Raw genomic sequence first — 23320 nt, forward strand, 5'->3', positions numbered from 1 at the left:
AGCGTGTTTAAGGCTCCTGAGGTAACTGTGGCCGTGGTGAACACTGCCACTCAGTAAAGCTTGTCTGTGTCCATTTGACTTCTGATTATCTCAGTGCAGGTTATCCAATCTGGAGCTTATGTCCACAGCGAACTCCTGATCTTCTTTCCAATCAATACCTATTTAGGCTACCCACCCCCCTTGTAGAAACTAATGTATATGTAGATCATTTTAAGCAATTTTAGCATTAGATAGAATTAGGAAGGAAGATTATGTGGTTTTCCCCCCAATCATCTAGAAGTTGTTTTATCTTGTGCTGTGTTTAAGCAATTGCCCTTCTGTACCCCTTCACTAATGTAGATGATCAAAAAGTAGCCTAAATAAATGAAAATTCTGCCAAGTTTCAACAAAGCATTTTGCTGTCGTTCCTTTCAGGAATGGAAGACATCATAAGGGGAGCTCAAGAGCTTGACAACGTCATCAAGCAAGGATACCTGGAGAAGAAAAGTAAAGGTACTGATCAGACCCATCAATGTCAGAACATTCCAGAAAGGAAGGGAAATGAGGAAAAAGAGGGCTAATGTAGCAGGCGCCTCCTCTGTGCCCAGTGCTGGGCCAGGTAGGCGGAAGGCAAAATCTCCAGCGGATTGTGAGCTTCAGCGAGACAGGGTCTGCTCCTCCCCTGCTCACCTGGGACAGAACAAAAGCTTAATACATGCTTGTTGAATGAATGAACGAACGAGTGATATTCTTATTCTCATCTCTCTCATCTCTCAGTATGCTCCCATGAAGAGTGAAAGTATATCGCCAAGAGTATAATTTTTGTATCATATGTGAAGCGGCCCCTTTCAAATTTCAGAGGGCCACAAATCTTAAGCCAGCTCTCATCTGATTAGCGCAGGTTCCACGAGGGCCAGAGTCCTGGGTTTAACACTCTTCAGGCACATGGGCCTCGTACAAAGGGAGCCTTTCTTGTGCCCATGGCCTACAGCATCATTTTGATTTGCTAAAAGGCAACATACAACATCATGACGAATTTGAAAAGTACAAGATGAGATTTGAAGCTGAAATAAAAGAAGATGGACAGCCGTGAGGGGTCAGAGCAGGCAGACCCTGTTTAGAACCTGGACCTTTCACTGAGCCAGTCCTCTGGGCCCCGAGTCAATACGGGATAACCTGTGGGAGTGAACGGGAGGGTTTCACAGCCCATTAACCTGGGAAATAAAACAATAACACACTGGACTGTGCTGTTGGGTTTTACGGACTCTTCGGCGGCTGTGCTTACCTGAATTTATGTCCCTGACTGCTGTTCCGTTTAGATCATAGTTTCTTCGGATCGGAGTGGCAGAAGAGATGGTGCGTTGTCAGCAGAGGCCTCTTCTACTACTATGCTAATGAGAAAAGTAAGTGTTCTTCATTTGCACAGCAGCGCCGCACTCCTGGATACAAACACTTCGTAAATTCTCAAGCACTTAGATCTCAGGATAGCAGTCCTTAACTAACACCCACAAAGAGGCCTGCTCGGGAAAGAAGTAGGCCTGGGTAAATGATACCTTGCCTATCACCCAACACTCAGATGCCAATTTACAATTTATCTCCCCTGGGCAGAGGGGAACAAAAAGGGAGGAAAAAAATGGGACAACTGTAACAGCATAATCAATAAAATATACTTTTTAAAAATAAATAAATAAATAAAAATAGGATTTATCTCCCCTTAAACACTAGGAGATTGTGGTCAGCATATCTAAGGCTTATCTTTTATTATGATTAATAACGGCACTATCAAGGTTGAACACTTTGGCATTCTTTTTTCCAAAAGAACCTTGAACTCTTAATAATATAGTTAAAAACTGAAACTAAATGAACTCTGAGAAAGATTTAAAGAGCTTACCAATGGCCCAGAAAAAGAACTCTCAAGTCCGGACTCTGTAAGAGCACGCTCCGAGCTTTGTCCGGCTGACTCCTGGGACGCAGTCCAGTGTGCATCCCTAGAGCCGAGGCGTGTGGAGGCCCAAAGAGCCGCTGTGCTCACGGGACAGCCTTCGGCCAGCTGGCAGCCCCAGCAAAGTGTCGGCTCAGGCCAGAAGCAGTTTCTTAATCAGCCACCACTGACTCAGTCAAACATGACACTCATGAGTTATCACTAGAAGATGCCCCATCTGTGTTTCACACAGTTGCCTAATTCATGAGAAGGAATAGAAGGTATAAGCCCAAGTTGAAGCACAAGCTCAAATGATCACTGTAGGTCAGGGGTGTCGAGCTCATTTTCACCGGGGGCCACATCAGCCTTGCGGTTGCCTTCAGAGGGCTGAATGTAATTTGAGGATTGTATACATGTAACTACTTCTTAATTAGGGGCAAGGAGCTCAGCACCACCGCCAGGTAGAAACAAGGTGCTGGCCAGATAGAACAAGGTGGAGAGTTGGATTCGGTCCAGGGGCCTTGCGTTTGCCACCTGTGCTGTAGGTGAATACAAACTTTCAAATAGGATATCCTCTTACAGAGTCAGACTGCCTCACACAAAGCGGGGATAAAGCAAAGTAAAACATCACTTCTTGTTTGGGGAGGGGGTGGATTTCCTTGTGTTCCACTGTCTTGGTACAGAGGCCAGTGATCCAGAGTAAATTCCTTCTTTCTTTCCGATCATTTTCTGTTTCTCCTGTCTCCCTTCTTTCCCAGACTTTTTCCACTCCCAATGCCTGGATATCCAGTCTAAGAGATTTGCACTTTATGTATCTTTGACCCTAAGGTATCAGAAAAGACTGCTACCTTAAAGGACTTGGAATCCCTAAGATTTGCCCGTGGGTTTTGAGACAGTTGCCCCACCCTGCCTGTCCGCCTATAGCAAGCATCACCTTCACCTTGGGTTCGCCATCTTGGATTCCTCAGTCTTCCCCACCTAGGGGTAAAGTGCGGAGCCCTACCTGGAAATGTAGCAGCATAGCTCGAAAACTGAGTAACGATTTCCCTACCCAACCCCCGCCCGCTTCCAAACCTGGTAACCACAATTTCTCCCCTGAATTCCAGGCATACCAGCCAGCCAGCTGTGATTTCCTTATTTTAAACCTTCGAATTAATATAACATTTATGTCTTCGTAAAAATGGTCATCATTTCCCTTGCATTTGAGTAGGCGGTTGGCATATCTGGACAGAAAATAATGTGTCGTGTCCGTTTATTCAGAATCCTTTGCACTCAAGGTGAGAGGGAACAGGAGCAGGGGACTAGGAGGCTTTTATTGACCATTTTGCTGTCAGGGTAAAATAAAATCTGGTGACCAAAAAAACAACAAAACATTTTAGTGGCCACTTAGAACAAGGCGAGATACTTTAACAAAAAAGATTCCGGTGTCAAAAAGCACCGTTGCATGGCTCCCTCCTCGCCAGTTACTTCTTATTGTGCCCCAGACGTTTTCTTAGTGAGTATAGAATGTTTGTGTATTTCTTTTAGCTCAACCAGGTAAGGACAGAATCTTTTTTTTCTTCTCTTTTAATTTTTGTCAGACCACCACCATCCTCACCACCATCATTAGCAAAATTCACCTAGTGAGCAATTCATTCTGCGATCCAGGACACAAAGCATCTCCCAAACGCCGTGGTACCTGCCCTCTACGCATTCTGCCCCAGCCACACCACAAGGACCCAAAATCCTTGGCAACAGCCTCTTCTTTGCCTATTTCTCATATTGTTTTTAAAGGAGTGCCAGGCAGAGTACTGTCTCCTTTCTCTCACTTAGGGTCCTTTGCCTTTTATCTCCTTCCTCATCAGCTGGTGATGCTCAACCGTGCTCTGCTGCTTCCCAATCTGACCTCTTGGAAAGAGGGCAAAGTACCGAGTTTTAGTTATTCTCCCTCCAGCATCAGTTGCCACTGACCGGCAGGCAGGAGGGGGAGAATGGTCTAGCCCCAATGCTGCCGAGGGCATAGCAGGTGGTCTGGGCACTCCTAACGCCCCTGTGCTGCTGCCCTCCCCTCCAATGCGAGCTCTGCTGGACCCGATAATCATGTTTCATTTCTGTAACAGCCTTCAAGGGCCTCACGTTTACAGCCACGCTCTCCCTGCTGTAATAACTCCTTCTTTCTGTTATTATAGATATCTTAACATTCTAATAAATTCTCTGTCTCCGTTGTACTCTTTTTGGCAAAATAACCTTCCATGTAGCATTTCCCTAGCTCGGCAGTGATATCTGCCTTGCTGTCGCGGTAGCCTCTTCTTAAGCTTCCCTAATAACCCTTCCTTGACTGTTGTGGGTCCTCGGGGACGGGACAGCTGTTCCCGTGCTTTTATTTTCCACACCAGAGAAGACGTCTTCCCTTGGCAGTTGTGTCTCTCAGGGGACACAGGGAGCTTTCCTGTCTTGCAGGCAAGCAGCCCAAAGGGACCTTTCCCATTAAGGGCTACAGCATCCGGATGGCCCCCCACCTGCGGAAAGATTCCAAGAAAGAATCCTGCTTTGAACTGACCTCCCAGGATAGACGCAGCTATGAGGTAGGATGACCCGAGGAGATGACGGTTCTCATTGGCACTGCCGTGTCCTTCCGCGTTGCATGCGAGTGTGGCTGCTGTGCCGGGTTCCACCCTTTCTCTGACACCTGCTCATCTTCCACCAAGACCTTCTTTCTCAGTATGTTCTCCCCTTCGCTATGTTACGCCCTCCCTTCTCCTGCCTGTTGCCAGTCGCATCCTAGCTGTTGCCTCTGCTGGGCTTCCATCTCCTCACCCCTCCCGCTCCTGGTCTCCCTCACTCCAGAGCCGAGAGGCCGGTCCAGTGCAGCCCGCAATCCAATTCCTCATTCACAGCCTCTCCTTTCACGGCTTTAATTCCCTTTCTATTTTTCAACGGACTATCTTCACTTCTTGCCCTGAAATCCAGAACAAGAAAAATCTGACTGTCAAGTGAAAACTAATTTATTTTCCCATATTCATTTTGCTATCCAAAATAATCTTCCTGCGTGTGGATGCACCGCATATCTCTGGAAGGATTTCTAAGATAGTGGTGACACTGATGACTGAATAGTAGTAGCAATAACGGAGGGAACGGACCTGGGGGGTGGAGTGAGGAAGAGTTATTCCTCCCTGTATTCATCTGTAATAATTTTGATATAATATAAAATACAACATGCAATGTATTTATTACCTATTACAAAATTAAAGCAATAAAAAAATCCAGCTATGAGAATATAGTGATTTTCACAAAAAATATATTTGTGTGTATACATATTATGCTCATTGGTAATGTGTATCTCATCAAAATTTTACCGAGACAATTTAGAAAACCTTTAGCTAACTTGGGAAAAAGGGAAAAACTATGCTAAGGTTACTATTAACCACTTATGTAACCCTTCGACTCCGAGGTTTTCTCCACATTCATCCTTGTACGTTTCCACAGTATTTTAACCCTTATTTTGTTAAATGTCCTAGGTCTTCATTATATAATGTTAATTTTTTTATTTAAATTATTCTATAAAATCATATATAGATATAGATATATATAAAACAGATGTATACACTGGGTATGTTTCTAAGTTATTTTTAGTATTCCATTCTGATGGTGCATCATCCAGGTAAAAATGTATGTGACAAGTCTAAATCCATGTCCCTAGACATTTTTTAGAGAAATGTGTTTTTAAGAAATCAAGACTGACAATGTCTATTAATAAGTATTAAGTAGAAAAATAGGTTTCTAATACAGCACATACCTTTATCTTACCCTAATGGCCAGGTAATAAAAATGTTTTTCAGGAGCAGTCATTTCTCGTTGATTCATTTAAAATAAAAAAATCACTAAGGGCTGATGCCTGACTGGCCTGTTTTGTGCATCAGAACGTAGAGTTTGTTTACTTCTTCTTCTCTTTGGCCCATTGAATCCAAGTCATTATCATGGTCTGTGGACTCTTCCCCTGCAATGCCCTTTGGATCTTTCCCTTCTTATTATTTCCACAGCCATCACAACAGCTAAGTCCTTATCGCTTCACCCAGAGGATTAGTTAAATAGCCTTCTGGTTGGTCTTCAGTCTCCAATTCCTCCCTATTCCAGTCTCTCCTGCCCACAATTACTGAGCCCCCCCCCTCCCCGCTCCCTTTGCTACAGTAGACAGTGGCTTCCTATTGCCTGCACCGTGAGCCTGCACTCCTGGTTTCATCACTTCTCCTCTGACCCTCAACCCTCCAGCTTCATCGGTGGTTGTTCTCCAATCAAGCTGATCTGCCTCCCTTCCGTATGTGATGGTCTCATTCCTAATACTTTGCACATGGTTCTCGCTCCCTAAACTGTTCAGTTTCCTCCACGAGTTCCCAATAACTCTTTTTAAAATCCAACCAAAACAGCCCTTGCCAGGTAGTTCGGTTGGTTGGAGCATCATCCCAATACTCCAAGGTTGTGGGTTCGATCCCCAGCCCGGGCACATACAAGATGCTTCTTGAATGAATCAATGAATGCATAAATAAGTGGAACAATGGGTCTCTCTCTCTCTCTCTCTCTCCCCCGCCCCACCCACCCATCTCAAAATCAATACATGCATAAAAAATCCAGCCAGAGCAGTATTACTTCCGCAAGCTTCCCTGCTTACTCCAGGTGGCAAGTACTCCTGATGCTCTCTCAGCATTCAGCTGTCATCAAATGCACCTGCCTTGCAGTGTTCCCACTTCCAGTGCGTGTGTTGTCTCCGTAACAGATGCATTATTCTTTGAGATTAGGGGTTGTGGTTGCTTTCTTTTCTTAGCCTCTTATGAAAGACATGTCTGCCGATGAATGAATGGATAATCAAATGAATGCACAAGGACATGAATTCTGGACTCAAATAGCTGCCAACATTGGGTATACAAAATTGCTGAAGGGAAAGATCAACTTTGAATATTTTGGCCTTTTTTCAAAATGTTAAGCAGGAAGAGAATCCTGAGCTTTCAACGTGACTCTGAAACTTAACTCACAAGTTGCCTCCCTTGAACCTCCCAGTAGGATTCATGGAAATGTTAGTGAAGATAATAAATTAATTCATTAATTTTTCTCTAGTTTACAGCTACTAGTCCCGCTGAAGCCAGAGACTGGGTGGATCAAATAAGTTTCTTATTAAAGGGTAAGTGTCATTATTAAAGAAACAATACTTGAGTGGATTTGCTGTTGAAGTTACATGGCATAAATAGAATCCACATGTCTGTGTGTTTTTCTCCTGCTCCCTTCTCCCCCCCACCACACCCCTTATGTTATAACAACAAATAGTGCCACCCGTAAATTGGAAGGTAAAGAAACCTTCAACCTAGAAATGACCACTGATATCATTCCAGTGCGTCCACCTACCTACGGGCAAGTCTGGAATATTCATAATCACTAGAAAAGGAGATTCTGAAAACCAGCTCAGGCCAAGTTACTGTCTACTAAGCCCTTATATTCCGGAAAGGAAATTTGTGATATCAAACTTAAGTCCTCCAGTTGCCGTTTTGGTCTTAGTAGGAAGTAGAAATCTAAACTCATCCAGGTGGCCTTCAACAACACTGGGCATTAAAAACAAACCGCTGTCCCCAACCCACAACAAAACGTTCCTTGCCTTAGGATGGGGAGAGTCCTGCCTGGAGATGTTGAATGACTGCTCTTAGAGTACCCTCTGCTGGCCGGCCTGCAGACACAGCAGTGGCCTTGGCCCAGGAAGCCTTGCCTGGGTGTGGCCTGGCAGGTGGAAGTAGCCAAGCTTGAGTCTGTCGCTTGGCATCCGGTGACCCTCGCGACAGTACAGATCATGGCGGGACCCTGCCTCTGCAGAAAGACGGAAATTCCAACTCCGTGCATGGCCCGAGACTGGGGGGCGGGGTGAGGGGAGCACGTCCACCTGAAACCACCACGCCTTTGCCTCTCTGTTTTTCATTCTGCTCCAAGATTTTACTGTGGATAAAAAGGAAGGAGCACCCGAGCTTTAATTACAAGAATTGCCTGTTTTGCTCAGTTTATGCCTTTGCTCTCACAAAAACAAACTATCGCTTCCACCAAGAGCATCACGTATAATAGAGTGGAACTAGGCAAACATGAACATTGACGGCGGGACTACAGGGTACACTCTCATCTAGGTGCCTCAGATTTATGCGTGTAATATACCCCTAAGTGTGTAAACCTCAATAAAACTCAAAGCAGCTTTATTGAGCTGTACCCTGTGGTACTTTCAGAATTCCGCATTGAAGAAATTATTCATTCCATTTTATTTTAAAACCCACAGAATAATAACATATGGTTTAAGCCACAAATGTGTCTTTGATCCTTTCCTCATATGAGGTGGCACCAGAATTCAGATGAAAATTGTTGCGAAATCTTTATTAAAAGCCTAATCAAGCCCAACGGTTAGATTGTGTTCCGCAATGAACGCCGGATGTCTCTCCGTCCCGGCCTTCCCCAGAGTACCCTGACTGCGCCCGCCCGTCCTGCACAGGGCCCTCGGCGGGGTTTCCGAGAGCACTCCGTACTGCACATCAGAGAGCGAGCCTTCCCAGTTCCCCACTAAAATAAAAAACCAATCTCCCTCCCCTGCCCTGGGCTCCCCGGAGCTGCAATGTCGCCACATCCTCTAGGCAGTGACCCACTTTAAGGTCAGCCAGACCGTACAGTTGAAAAAGGACATGGTAACCACCTCGCTAAGCCATTCCATTCGGCCTCATATTGCTGTTATATTTTTCCCATCCCTCGCTATCTCTTCCTCTTCCACGATTGCCCCTTTTTCTGTTTATAAGACAACTTGTCTGAAATTCGGCCGTGAGATCCCGGGAGAGATGAGCTTCCGACAGCTCAGACCCCCTGCAGAAGCCACCACCGTTCCCACAGCTCTGTGCGCCGGGAGAGGCACCGGCCATCACTCACCCCTCCAGTTTTCTACTTGGCGAGTGGTGCGTGGCACGCTGGCCTTTCCTCCTCTGGCCTCTTTTCTTCCCTTCACCTCGTGCGCTCATTCGCACACCCATACTTTTCAGAGCTGCTTCATCCTGATCAAGTTTTATTGCAAGGAAGGATTTATGTTGATGGTTTAAACCTGATGCAGTGCCGGCCTGGCCTTTTCTGTAGATTTCCTGCCACCGAGGCCCACATTAGAAATAATAGCACTTAACCCAGTGTTTCATTTCTTCCTGACATGTTTTATTCTCATCCCCCCCCTCCTCCTCCTTCTCCCTCTTTTCTTCCCGGCCTTATTCCCTTCCTGCTCTCCCTATCTTGATTCATTCTCATCTTGACCTTGGCAGATCTGAGTTCCTTAACCATTCCATACGAAGAGGAAGAAGAGGAGGAAGAAGAGGAGGAGATGTACGACGATATCGATGATCTTGACTCCCAAAACTCTGGTTCCCAGCGCAGACCCATTACCTTGCCCGGGAGCATGGGGCTAAAGCAGGCCTCAGAGGAGAAAGAAGAAGAAGATATTTATGAAGTCTTACCAGGTGAGAAACTTCATCTTCTGATTATCTTTCTCCTGCTTTAGAAACTCTTAACCTGCTAGAAGAATATAACTGAAAATATAACTCAGAGGGAGCCAGCTCTCTCTCGAGGAGAGCATGTAGGGAAGGAAGCTTCCACGGAACCTCCACGATCGGAAGCTCTCCCTCGCCCTGGGAGGAAAGTGAACTACTCAGGAAGGGTCTTTCGTCCGCACGCCTGTGCGAGTGTGAAGGAATGTAGTACCTATGTCAACGAGGTGAAAGAGTTAAGAATACTTAGGTCGGTTTTCATTGATTTACTGTGAATTTGGGTGTGAATTCCTCAAAACTCCAGTTTCAACTTCTTTTCTGGGTCATTGTGAGAATAACAGAAAGTTGCCCCCAAAATGATGGCTATTAAAGGTCTGAAGGAACATAGACAAATGCTGACAAACCTCTTCTGTAACCCAGGGAAACCCTGGTGGAGCACAGCTCATTATCCCCTAGTTCAGATAGACCATGCATCACATTGCGTCCCTTCCGAGCCCCCCTCACATGTCTCCTTCGCCCACCGTCACGGCAGGTCTACTGCACGTATTTCTCCCGTTCCAACGGCATGATAACCGGCATCTCAAAAAAACGTACAGTCATCACTGCTTCCGCGGAGCCACCTCTTGCGGGGAGAGCAGCAGCTGTTGAGCAGCGCAGCGCACAGTGGGGGTCAGACTGTAGAAACCCGAAGCCTGCGCCTTTTAATTGTGAGGTAGTTAGACCGCGGGAACGCTGACTCTTCAAGTCCATTCAGAAAGATGGCTCCTGTGGAAATTTGCCAGGAGTTCAGTGCTCTGCTGAGAAATTCAAGTTAAGCCTAAATTTATAGCAATTTAAACTTCAATCCCAGATAAACTTAGGAGCTAAGGTGAATCTAACACTGCAGCTCCTGAACACAGGGCTGGTTGCTAAGCGGCGCCCTGAGTAAACAACGTGTATTTCAGGGCTTCCTAAAAAGAGGGCCCCACCCTGCCAACGCTGCCTGTGTCTCTTCCCTGGGGCATTGCTTCCAGAGTCAAGGGTCAGGGCTGTGGCCACACATTTTCTCCTTGCTGGGACTCAGCCACCCACCCACCGCCCACCGCCCACCACCCACCAAGCAGAGCCTGCTTCTTCTCCTAGCACTTCCAGCCTCTGCCAGTCCCAACTTCCCCAGCCTTTCTGTTGTGTTTTATTATGCAAATGATATCTTGGTTGAGGTCGAGCCATTTCTTGTGTCTGAAGTTAAAAAAAAATGATAATTTCCTCAGCAAGTCATCGTCGTTAATGAAGTTTTACAAAAACAGATACAACCAAAGGAAAATAAAATTTCACAGGTGATAAATTTTTCCAATTTCCCTGGCAGAATTCGATAGGATTGTTAAATTAAGAGTGAAGGTGTCTGTTAGAAAGCAACGAGCAGTGATGGGTAATTTTATAGAGTGGAAAATTGAATCAAATTGCTACATTAAAACACAGCTCCTCTGAGAATCTTCCCTTTCACAGTCTGTTCCATTGCAACAGCAGGGTGCAGAAATGGATCTAATTCACAACGCTCCCTAAAAGGAGATGCGCGCCCCAACTTGGCCAGCACCTTCCCGGTGACGCTCACTCCTGCTCAGGCTTGGGGAAATATCCGGGTGACACTCGGCTTTGGGTTAGGGCGGGGGGAAGAGTGCGCTGGGAAAACCTCCCTGAGTCGCTCAGCCTCCCCTCCCGGGAGCCAAGACAGACCTTTTCCTGCACCGTGTCTAGTTCCCAAGGGACCCAGCGGGGAGGGATCGGATGCTCAGAGAAGTGGAGCAAAGGAGAGGAAAGGGACAGAAGCTTCAAAAAACAAGAGGAGTTTCGCCCTGGCTGGTGTGGCAGAGTGGCTTGAGCGCCAGCCTGCAAACCGGAAAGATCACCTGGTCCCAGTCAGGGCACGTGCCTGGGGTGCGGCCAGGTCCCCAGTAGGGAGCCTGTGAGAGGCAACCATAAGACATCAATGTTTCTCTTCCTCTCTTCCTCTTCCCTTCCCCTCCCTCAAATAAATAGATAGGTAGGTAGGTAGATAGATAGACAGATAGATAGATAATCTTTAAAAAATAAGATGAGTTTTGGATCGTCACCTTACCTCAGGTGGATCACTTAGTGTATGACTGACTTCTTAAGCACCATCCTTCCCCTTGAAACTCTTACCCTTGGCCGTTGTGGCACTGCCCAGACCCCCAGGCCCTTCCCCCCAGAGTCGCTGGAGTGGCCTCCAAGGGCATGGAGACTGGTGCGCTTCCTCAAGGAAAGCCACTGAGCCTGTGCTCACAGCTGTCCCTCCGGAGTGAGCAAGGCCTCACTGTGAGAGAGCCGGGGTCTCTTTCTCCAGGCAGCTAACTTGCTTATAAGCTTCCAAAGGACAGTGCTGTACCCAGCTAACGGGTTTTTCCCCAAAAGCCTCTTTCTGTCCATCACAGGTTTTAGCGTTAGCACTGGAGGTGAGAACATACTGGCATTTCACGGTGGTAGGAGTATTTCAGCCACAAGTCCCCATCGCCCAGCTTCCCGCCCACTCCGCTCAGACTGTCGCTTCTGAGATTGCTGTCACTTCGGCATGTGCCACACCACCAGTCCTGGGGGGCCTGGGAGGGAATGCGAGGCGCTGGACGCTGTCTCCCCTCTGCCCCCATCTCGCAAGACCACCTGCCGAGCAGCGGCCCGCCAGAGAGAGCATGGTATCACAGGTACCACAGGTACAAGTCCTGGCCCCGAGTCCGGATGGACCTGCTCTGCCATCTGCTAGCTGTGAAGCTTTGTGCAAGTCGTCTGCCCTGTCTCCGCGTGACATTCCCGTCTGTGACCTGGGGGTAACAGTAGCAGCTATGAGAGAGGGGTGCTGTGGGAAATCTAGAACCGATGCGTGTAAAGCTCTGAGAGCAGAGCCCCGGCATGCAGGGAGTACTCCACAAACTCGGGCTGTCGCTAATGCAGCGGCGCTTGAACAGGAAGTGTCACTCCCTTGAAGAGTTGGGGGATGGCTGGCTTCCCGCCTCCACCAGCCAGGCCTGAGACAATCCAGCTGGAAATTCAGTTGGACGTTTCCAAGCTCTAAGAATGAAGCAGGTGAAATTGAACATTCTGAGCAGATGGAATGCGGAGCACACCTTCTGCTCAGGCCCATTTTTACGGTGAGGACAGGTGCCAGGTAGAGGGACAGCGACAGCAACGTTGGGTTGTGCTACCATTGCACACCCACCAGGAGTCGAGCGACTTGGGCCCCTAACATTTGTTTCATCATCATAGGTCACTGCGCGTTGTAGAGACGCTTTAGCGTTGATGGTTCTGCCTCCCTCCTCTCGGCCACGGGGCTCACACACACCTCGTGGTCTCTGTGCCGAAGGCCTCATGGGCGACATCTCTCTCGGTGGGCCTCCCAGCAGGAAGAGAAGTGCCTGTAACACAGAACAAGTCAATGCAAAAATATTTTTTCCTAATCAAAATAATGTACGGGTCATCAAATTAAATGTACTACATCGCATTCATCATAGGATAATTAGCACTTGCTACGTGGCGAGCATTCTCCTTCCCATGAGAGAAAACCAGAACACTCGAGGTTTGCAGCCAAGACCACAGAAATGTTCATCCTGGATCATGTGGTTTCAAGGTTGGCATCCAGGGGGATTTCTGAACATCCGCGCTGAGCATATGGGGGCCCTTGATTTTTAAGACCTCATTTGCAGTAGATTAAACTGCAGGGAACTACCACACAGAAATGCTAAAGCAATATGTGGAAAATGGCAGGCTTTTCCTCAGCCCTCTCTCACCCCTCCCCAGAATTACTTTACAGGCTAGCACAGGCCCAGTCTCATGATTCGAGATTCCATAAAAGGACAACTTTTATCAGGTTTCTCTTTGGGGCCTGGAGGCCGGAATCCAGCAAGGCGCCTGAGACCGTGGAAGAGCTGTAACCAGGGCCCTGCCGCAGCTGCAGTGGCAACAGAATCCGGCTCTGTCCCCTGGAGAGACTTCAGGAGAGCAAACAGAAAGAGAGACAAAGAGCCCTCCCTGGGAATTTCCGTGCACATTCCAACGCTGTCCACACTGCCACCGAGGGTTATTAGAGACCCAGAAACCAGATTGCTTTAGAATAAAGCATATAACTGGGTTTGTTTGTTTGTTTGTTTGTTTTTTAATTCGACTCTAATGGAAACAAGCATTCTGTGGAATTATTTTCCCATGTAGAATTGTCCAGACTCACAGGGAGAGGAAACAGCGATCGTAGGAGGTCTAAGGGAAGAAAAAGCAGACACCCAAAATACAAAGATTATGAAGAAAGCAAATTTCAATTTCATAGAGAAGCAGCACTGCGTGGGGGGGACATCAAAGAGCAGTCGGGCCACCATCAAGCTCCCTCTGAGCGCCCTGGCCTTTTCCCTGTCACTCCCAAGCACGCTGGGTCCTAGCCACACCGTGTTTGGTCAGCACCAAAGCCAGGCTCATGCTGTTTTGTTCTGGCTGGAACACCCCCCGCTGATCTCAGCTGATGAAATCCTACACATTGTGCTCAAATGTGTCTCCTCAGTGACTCAACTGGAATTGAGTTCTGTTTTAGCCTTCACCACGGGGATTTGTATTCAGGTCTTTCTCCCTCCAATTAGTAGGCACTCAACTATTATTTGTGAAATTAAGTTCAGTGCATTCCAAGTATTGCAGTTAGCAGCAATTGAGTTTAATATCTTGTACATCAAGACCATACCACAGAGATAGAATGCAAATATTTTAAGGTAGCGGTTGAGATTACCAAACACACACCAGAGAATTAAATGCGTTATTAGCATCTTGCTCATATTTTCCGTGTTGTCTAAAGACGTGCTACGGCACCCGCAGATTTATAAGGTAGCTGCGCATGCTGTGGAGTGGTTTCCAGTTCTGCTTTTCTGCACGTTCCCTCTGCACTTCGAGTCTGTATCTCTGCTGCATCTGTCACCAGAGCACCTTGACATCTGCTTGCACATTGATCCACTTGGCATTTTGTAAGCCTCTGTCACTTTGCTTTGCACGGCGCAAGTGATCTCCCTCTTTCTGATCTAGTCGTTTTTTCACGTTCTTCTCCCTGCACTGGCTCGGCCCATATCAGAGCAGCACTTCAGAAAGGAGCCAGGTATCATGGGAAGCTGGCTCCTCTGTGCGCCCCCGAAGCGGAGTCAGTGTCCTGTTCCTTTCAGCCTCTCATTAGCGTCCTTGACACTGTGCCAAGAGTGTTGATTGAAATCAACTCTCCGGATGCTAGTGCTCATTTGCGATGCCTCATGCTTCTCTTACATGTTCGCACAGTTAACAGAATCTTCCTCAACTGTTTTCCCAGTTGAGACGAGATATTTGGGAATCAAGCAGAGCATTTAATGTAATAAGTGGACAATAATCTTTGGAGGTTAATTTGTTTAAAACCTGTGTAAGGTTGGGGTCCCATATGCCCTGTTAGGAGCAAGGACCATTATAATCTATTACTGTTTAAAGTTGAGCTAGCACATAAATTTTAATTCTCTCTTAAATGAAGATGTATTTCAGTAGATGTAATGCTAAGATGCCTAATAATATTCTTCTAAAGCAGTACAATAAGCTTTTAGACTAAAAAAATATTTTTTCAAAATAATCTCTTTAAAACTAAAGCCTCACGTTACAGATGAATAAAATTCGAAATGTGGCTGATTAACACGCCCTCTTCTGTGAGCAATGAGACTTTTTTTTTTCTGTTGCCATATAATCGGTTTTCTTGGCTTTCGAGTTTGAAATGTACCAGTGTGATTTCATTGAAGGATGCAGGATGAATTATATGCTTCTGTTTACATGGTGCTGTCCAACGCTGGGAAGGTGCTGAGAGGTGTGCCATTCACCCCCAGCTGTGGAGGGCGCTCTCCTTCGCTCTGGGGTGGGGCCCCCATCCTCACTCTTCCAAACACAGCAGAGGCACAGCACCCAGCCTCTCACGTCAACGGCGGGCTTCTTGACTGGAGCCCACTTCCAGCCACCTGGGAAGGACAACATTAGACAGAACAGACCTGGGGATGGGAGCTTCCCCATTCACGTCCACCGCCGTGGAGCGTAGCCGTGGTGGTGAATGATATATAAGATCTATGGCCAGCATTTTGCTTTCTTTCTAGGTGTCTCCACAGGCGCAATGGAAATCAGCGTGTTTGGTCCGGACTTGAACCCCACAGAACAAATTTTTATTTTTTCCACTTTTGTGTCATGACTGGATTAAGTGCTCAAGCCTGAAAGGATAAAGGAATCAAGTTTTAGTTTTCATTTTTATCATTGCAAATACATTTACATTCTCCTATTTTACAAATGCAAAGAGCAGGCAAGCCACTTTCAATAATTTATTTTAAAATCAATGCTAATGAGGTTATGTCTCGTCAGTGGCCGAGTTTTACAATAAAGTCTGATTTATTTAGAAAAGATCTTCGGTGCAGCTTCCCATCTAATGGTGGTGGGAAGGAGGTGCAGCAGCAGGCACGGTGACCCTCCAACTTCGGATCCAATTTGTAATTCACAGCGGAGATCTGACCCAATTTACATTGATTAGAATTGGGAGGAAGAGACATCCGCGCACAGACGGCAGAGGTAGAATAAAGGCTCTCTGCGAAAGTGCCGGAGCACAGCAGGTTGCTGGGCTTCGGGACTGAGCTGCTCCGTATCAGCAAAGGAGCCGCGCTCCGTCCAAATCACTGGGCATCGCTAAAACAGAGGACGTACCAACTCTTAAGAGCTGTTTTCAACCCTCTGAAATGAGTCCCACGTCAAAAAGGAAAAGCATCGTCGCGAAGGAAGGAAGGAAGGAAGAAAGGAAGGAAGGAAGGAAGGAAGGAAGGAGCAAGAAGACAATGTGCCAAGACTGATGTCTAACATGATTCTTTTTATCATGATCCGTTTTGACCTTTGATCTTACTCCTCCAACATCTCGCACCCTCAGTCCTGGCGGAGGCGCGCAGAGAGCACTGCGAGTGGCACGGGGGAAGTGCTCTGCCGCTTGGTCCCACACGGAGATAATGAACCTCGAGTCGAAGTGTCTTGTAGGGTAAACATATATACAGGCATCTGTTACCTTGATAACAGGTGACTTACTCCTCCAGAATATTAACCCCTTGGTTTTTATTTTTGCAGGGGAATTGTATCATTTTGTATACAAAGTCAATGATCTCATTAATAGTCTAAACTATGTTATGTTGTTTCTTCTTATTTATGAGCTTAGAGTTTATTTCCCCTAGTCTGACATATCAGAATTTATATTGCCCCATAAGCCATGTATTTTCAAATAAGTGGGGGGACTATCCCCCTAAGCCATCTCCTCAAGAAGTTCCACTCAGTGGCATAACTATGAGGACGCAAGACGGGCAAGTGCCCTAAGACCCCAAAAGAGAAAGGAAAGGCAATATGGCCAGAAGAAACAAAGTATTCAGGGCTCAGGATGATACTAATTATGCCCCATTCACTCTGCGTGAGTGTGCAAGGACCCGTGCTTCCCTCACAGAGGCCCGACGTTATCAGATAGTGTGACGTCTGAGCTGAAACAGGTTAATGAGGACAAGAAACACAAGCCAGTCATGTTGTGACTTTGACCGTAGAAACCCTTGACTGGAGTTAGACAATAGTGCTGACTTAGAACCCATTGTGCACCTGTAGCAATTAATTAAAAGACCATTCCAACTGCCTTCAGGAGCTTACACTCTAATGAACAAGGCAGGCTGAACAACACCAGTAAAAAGATAACTACAAGCCCCGAGTACTAGGAACATAAAATCATGTACATGGCCAGCTTCCGTTACAGCTGAACAAAGCTCGATACATTAAGGACTAAATTAATCACGGAGGGTTTAAACACGTGCTCAACTCCACACACACATACACACACACGCCCTCTAAGTCTGGACATTTACATGGAGTCGATACATTTGGAAGAGAATTCCAGAAGAGGAGAAGAAACCAGGTTTGAGGAAGAGGACTAGGATTTAGGGATAGGCTCCCGAGTAATCCAGCGGGTCAGAAACTCCGCGAGGGCAGGGCTGTGCCGGGCTTGTCCGGTTCCGAGTGCAGTACCTTGCACAGAGTGAGTCCTTTAAACTGTTGGTGGGTGAAGGTACGGTACAGGGAGGGGAGAAGGAGACGGCCAGTCTGAAGGTGAGAGATGGTTTTTTAAAGGAACATGGTAACTATTTCCTTAAAAAAGAGAGCGTGCGGAGGTGAGAGATACAAACAACGCGAGACTGTTGCCCGCGAACTGCTAGTGCTGATGCTGTGTCTCCCCCACAGATGACGAGCTCGATCTGGAGGAGGAGGAGGGTGGCGCCGGACCCAAAAGAGGTACGAGCGCTGCGTGCTGCGCGGGCAGTGGGCGGGACGCGGGGCCCGGACTTCCTCATCTTACAGGGCTCGCTAATTAGGAAGGTACTGGTCTGCAGGCCTCAAAAGCCCCAACTAAGATGCCTGCATAGAGAAACATCTTAACTTTCAAAGCAGCCACCTATTCACTTTAATGAATGTTCCCACAACGGCTGAGATTGATCCTAGAGAGGGTGGAAGCCAAACCAGATATTTATTTTTTTCCTATCAGTATTTCTGAAATCAGCACAGGGGAAATAGAATTGCCTCATCTCTAAGAGATCGGAGGATTGAGCATGGGAAGAATGGAAATGCCTCCTCTCCGAGAGACCCGGAGATGGGGAGTTCAGAGGGGAATGGAGATGTGTCAGAGCTGCGAAGTGCGCGTGGGGTGAAGGATAGAGCTGCTTGGTGACACAGACTCCTGATGGCCGCGTCTGATTCCAGGCACCCTTGGCGATGAATATGTAACAGGTCCGCTGAATACAGAATCACATCTTACTCATCCCAGACCGTTACCCATGCTTCAGGCTGTTAGTGAGCCCATCCTTTCTGAGGTCAGGTGCCCCTCTAAAGCCTCTGTAAATGGACCACGGGCCTGTTCTGTCGTCATCAGGAAAGGAAGGTGTTGCAAAGGCCACCTGAAGGACATTCATTCCACCAGCAAAGCCTTCCTCGTGGTTGATTCAGACCCTGGCTCGTTTTTCCTTAGAGATTCTATTCAAGTCTTAAGCCTCGGAGTTCTTTTCCTCTTCCCCTCCCTGCTCCCTCTCCATTTCTCTGTTCCTATTTCTTCCCTTTCCTTCTCCCGTCCTTCCCTTGTGCCTTTTCTTCTCTTCTTCATCCACTCAGCGAAGTCCCTTTCCTTGATTCATTCTCTACGGGGAGCGAATATGTAAGAGGTTTAGCGAAGGACCCGACTTCATAAGAGCCCAGCTTCTCCCAAGGGAGAGAGAAGACTGCAAAGAGGCATGTGCTAAAGCAGGAGAGAGAGAGAGAAGAGAGGCGGGTGTTCGAGTAGCTTCAAGGACCTCATGACGATTGACACATGGGGTTTAGTCCCTTCTAGTGCCCGTTTTCTACCGTTTTCTACTTGCTACACAGACTTCCAACAGAAACTCTGTTTGCTAGCCAACCCACGTCCCACGTAGGTCTTTTCTCCCCCGACTTCCACCCCCAGAGCGGGAAGGAAACCGGTCACGTGGGCAGCTTGCATGGCACAACTGCAAGCTTCCTGGGGCCAGCGTCATAGTAAACTGCATTCAGCAAGCTGCGGTCTGCTGGCAAAAGTCTGAAATTCCATTTCAGATTCCTCCTTCCTCTCAGTTGCTCGTTCCGCCTCTCTTTCTGAGGTTCTAGCTGGGGGAGGGGGAGGAGGGGAGACTTATTTCTTAACTGTTCCAGCAGCTATAACTCAGGTAGGTGTTTGTGCATTAAGAAACCCCTTTTGTGCCTCCGAAATAGGTGTTGTTAAAGTGCGGTAGGGCTCTGAATACGTTTCTGCAGTTTGTACGTCCCACCAGTCACGGTGACTGGTGACTTGGTGGCTGAAACACGGAGGGGGGCTTTGCACACTCTGCCCAATCTGAGGCGGGAATTTTTATGATTTGTGTTTATTTATGTATTTATTAAATTTATGTAGTGCCTGTTCTCCAAAGGGGCTATAGAAACAGCCACAAATATGTAGCATCCACACGCCATCACTTAGCGTTATAACAATAAAATATAGAGGTCCGGGGGAAGGGTGGGCAGCCCCAACAAAGGCATGAAAATGGCAGGGTGCTCTGAATCAATGTGGAAAGTGCAGGAAATGGAGAAACCAAAGAACTTATACGTACGACCCATGGACATGAACTAAGTGGGGGAATGCTGGTGGGAGGGGGTGCAGGGCAGAGGGGAATAAAGGGGAGAAAACCATGGGACAGCTGTAATAGCATAATCAATGAAATATATTTAAAAAATAAAACAATGTGAATTCTCATGTAATAGACAAGCTACACAAGTTTGGCTCATGTAGTTTTTCTCAGGTGACACGTGCCTTTTGAGAGGGGGGCGGAATCTTTTCTCCTAAAAGATACTGTGGTTAGCAAGGCTACCTTTAAAGTTCATCTCCCCTACCATTCCAGGGATTTTGTTCCCAGGATGCTGTGCTTTCTGCTAATGGAATTGCTAACATTTTTAAAGCCCAACCAGATCGTATCAGAAGGAGGGGAAAAAAAGGAATTCAGTTTATCCTTATTGGGTGTTAATGACCCCGTAAGATGTAATTTCTTTTATTTTATTCTGTTACCTAGAAAATCTATCACAGCCTTGTAGTATTGATTGCTCAATCTATAAAGAGCTTGGTTTACAGCGTGACTGTTAGTAACAGGGTTATTTTAATGAGCGACTCTTCAACACCTCAGATGTTCGCTCCATTCCAACCCATCAGCCTAACAGTCTAACACGAGTGTCTTCGGCGATGAGCGTTTATCTCCCTTGCCGATCGCGAGAAGGCAACGTCCAGGTAACCAAAAATAAAGCTCATTCTCTGGTGTTTATATGAAAACTGCTAGCCGTGCGCTTGGGTCTGCCACGTCCAATAAAAAGCAGAGCTCGAGACACATACCATCCTTAGATACGTAAAATCTCTGACCAAGAAAGGCCTTGAAAACAGTCTCATTTTACTCTGAAAAGTGTGGGCGAGCTCAGCCAAGGAGGAGCCGATGTTCCGTCGTTCCCACAGGGTGGAGAAATGTCGCTGATGAGCCTTGCATCCCGGAGGCATTCTTCCCACTGTGGTGCCCGCCAGGGAGTAAACGGCTACGCATAGAAACGGAAACCACAGGGGCGTTTGCAGCTCTTATTTTCTTGAAACTTATTTCCCAGGACCAAACAGGAGTTGATTTTCAGCCAGCTACAATGTTGGCCCAGTAAACAGGGCACAGGAGATGAGGATCTGGGTCTCTGAGTGTTCCCGCTTCGAGACCAGACTTATAGCATGAAAGAACATAATAACCTCACAAAGCAAGATTAAAGAGCTATGAAAACGAGCAAATGGTATTATTGGTCAGTAGCTCTTCTGTTCTGCCATCACAGTCAATAAGCTTGGCAAATCTTTTCATGCATTTCCTTCTTTTTTTTTAAACAATGCCCTAGCATCTTGTTTCGTTTTTCTTTCTCTTTTTTAATGTATTGATTTTTAAAGAGGGCAAGAGAAACTTCGATTCATTGTTCCACTTAGTTACGCATTCATTGGTGGATTCTTGTATGTGCCCTGACCAGGGATCAAACCTGGAGATATTGGGACAATGCTCTAACCAACTGAGCTCCCCAGCCGGGGCCATTTCCTTCTGAATTAGTTAGTTACATGGAATGACACTCACACTGCTTCAATGGGCCGAACATGGTGACGTTGCCAAGTCCCTCCCCTCAGGCCACTGCTCTGGTCTCCTTTGTCCAAGTCTTACCAACCCAGGCTCTCGGAGGGACTGGCCTTACCTGTCTTCTCTCTCTATCTCTCTTTTCTGTAATCTTTAAGTAGTTGCACCCCGATGCCAGGCCTCGTTGGCACAACCCTTTCGCTCATCACCTGCTGACCTGCGTTTAGCCTCTTTTTGTTGGTCACAGCTTGAATTCTGGAACTTCCCAGTGACCCCCAAACAAAAGCCCAAGATCACACTTGAACTCTGGAAGGAACACAGTCAGGCTCTATTGTCCCTAAGGAAGGCTTGAGGCAGAAGGGCATCCTGGCCCTTTCACCCCAGGACACTCTGCATCCTAGAGGATCATTTGCACATACTAACTCTGTCAACAGCAGCACCAGCTTGGCCTCAGTCACAGGAGAACTTACTACCACTGGTTATAAAGGACGTGGTGTGCAATGACAAATGCTTTGAAGTAAACACCTAGAAAAGAGAGAGAAACAGTATTTTTTTAACTTGGTCTGTTGCAATTTTTTCTATGACATTTTGTGTGGTTGGAGCTTAGGTTCTCTTACATGAGATAAACAGAGTAACACGCTGCCCCCCACCCCGCTTTTTTCTCTAGTAAAAGTCCTTCTCAGCTCCGCTAGCAATTTAAACGCCATGATCGTATCCATTAGCTTTCTCTATCATTGTAATTGTTGTTAATTATTATAACTGTTTTAGTTATTAGTGGTGTCATTATTGCTGTAGGTCCTCTGTCTGTTTTATGCTGAATATATTAGCGCTTTGCTTTTGAATTACCAGGCTTTATTTAGTGCAGAGTTCGTTTTTTTGGAGAGACGTTGAGAAATACTGGCATTAAGCTTTATTCTTTTGTTTTTCCTTCCAAATGGACAGACTGGAAAAAAAAATAATTAGATGGAATAATGTCTTCAAAATGAGAATGAGGATGTTTCGAATTAATTAAATGGTCAGAACGCCGCGCCGTTTGCCGATCTCAGACGGCTGCCAGAGTGGTGCAAACCCAAAGGAGCCCCAGTCTGGCCCCCGCGGCAGCTCCCTCTCTCTCGGGCTCCCTGCTCCTCACTGACCTAAAGACACCGAAGTCCCCTCACGCATCCCCTCGTTGTGGGCTATGCTGAGCGAGTTTAGGGAGAAGCTGGGTGGACCCTGCAGACTCCCGCCTTCAAGCCCTTCCTGGGGCCAAGCTTCAGCAATAAGAGCCTTTACCTCTTCCCCTCTGCAAGATGTGTAGATAACTCGCACTCTCGGTCAGGTTTTTATCCCATAACTAAAGCGTCGGAACTAGGTTAGATTCCCTGTCCTCCACAGGACCCTCAACTTCTCCTTCGCAGACATGACATAGTGCAGTCACCAATAAGGAGGCATTCGGTAGCCCTGAGGGCAGGAACCATGTGTGGCCGGTGCAGAATGCCCAGCCTCTGGAGGAGTCCCTAGCACTAGGGAAATGCTGTGTATGTGTTTGGTGAATGAATGCTTAGGAGTGAATGCAGCGAAGTTATGTTCACACTTAACACAGGAGTGAGTGCACACCACACACACTGAGAGTATGTGAGTACGTGCGGTTTTAAACTGAGAGTTTAAAATACGGAATCCAGCCTTGTCCAGTTAATACCAGAATATTTCTACCTAAACAGCAAGTCCAACCTTTTTTCCCATTGTAGCCCTTCATTCTGTTTCATTTTTTTAGACCTTTTTTTTGTTATGGTTCGGACAATTCCAGTTCTTGGGCTATGCTCACCTGTCTCCCGGATTCCTGAGTTCTGTCTTAGTTTGGCCTTCAGCTGATAGAGAACTGAAGGCATTTTCTTTCTTTTTTTAATCACACCAAAAAATATCTTTCTTTTTTAAATTATATATATTTTATTTTTTTTAATTTTTGTTTCCATTACCATTTAGTCCCCTTACACCTCCCTCCCCCTACCATAATCACCACACTATCGTCCATGTCCATGAGTCCTTTTCCCTTTTGGCTCAGTCCCTCTGCCCTCTAACCTCCCCACCCCTCACTAGCTGGCATCTGCTCTCCGTCTGTGAGCCGATCTCTATTCTGCTCATTCACTAGGTTCCACATATGAGTGGTATTGTATGGTATTTGTCTTCCTCTGACTGGCTTATTTCACTTTACATAGGGTTCTCCAAGTCTA

General features: G+C 46.7%; 1 protein-coding gene across 1 annotated transcript in view; it reads left to right on the top strand.

Moving 5' to 3' along the window:
• SKAP1 (src kinase associated phosphoprotein 1) overlaps positions 1 to 23320 on the top strand; it is a 263510-nt gene that overhangs the window by 215000 nt on the left and 25190 nt on the right. The window contains exons 5-10 of the mRNA XM_036033815.1: positions 415 to 492; positions 1299 to 1382; positions 4340 to 4464; positions 6989 to 7052; positions 9193 to 9387; positions 17677 to 17727. Of these exons, the coding sequence (XP_035889708.1) occupies positions 415 to 492; positions 1299 to 1382; positions 4340 to 4464; positions 6989 to 7052; positions 9193 to 9387; positions 17677 to 17727 (597 nt within the window). The remainder of the gene's footprint in view (positions 1 to 414; positions 493 to 1298; positions 1383 to 4339; positions 4465 to 6988; positions 7053 to 9192; positions 9388 to 17676; positions 17728 to 23320) is intronic.

Source organism: Phyllostomus discolor, chromosome 8 (genome assembly GCF_004126475.2).
Source record: "Phyllostomus discolor isolate MPI-MPIP mPhyDis1 chromosome 8, mPhyDis1.pri.v3, whole genome shotgun sequence".
Taxonomy (NCBI): domain Eukaryota; kingdom Metazoa; phylum Chordata; class Mammalia; order Chiroptera; family Phyllostomidae; genus Phyllostomus; species Phyllostomus discolor.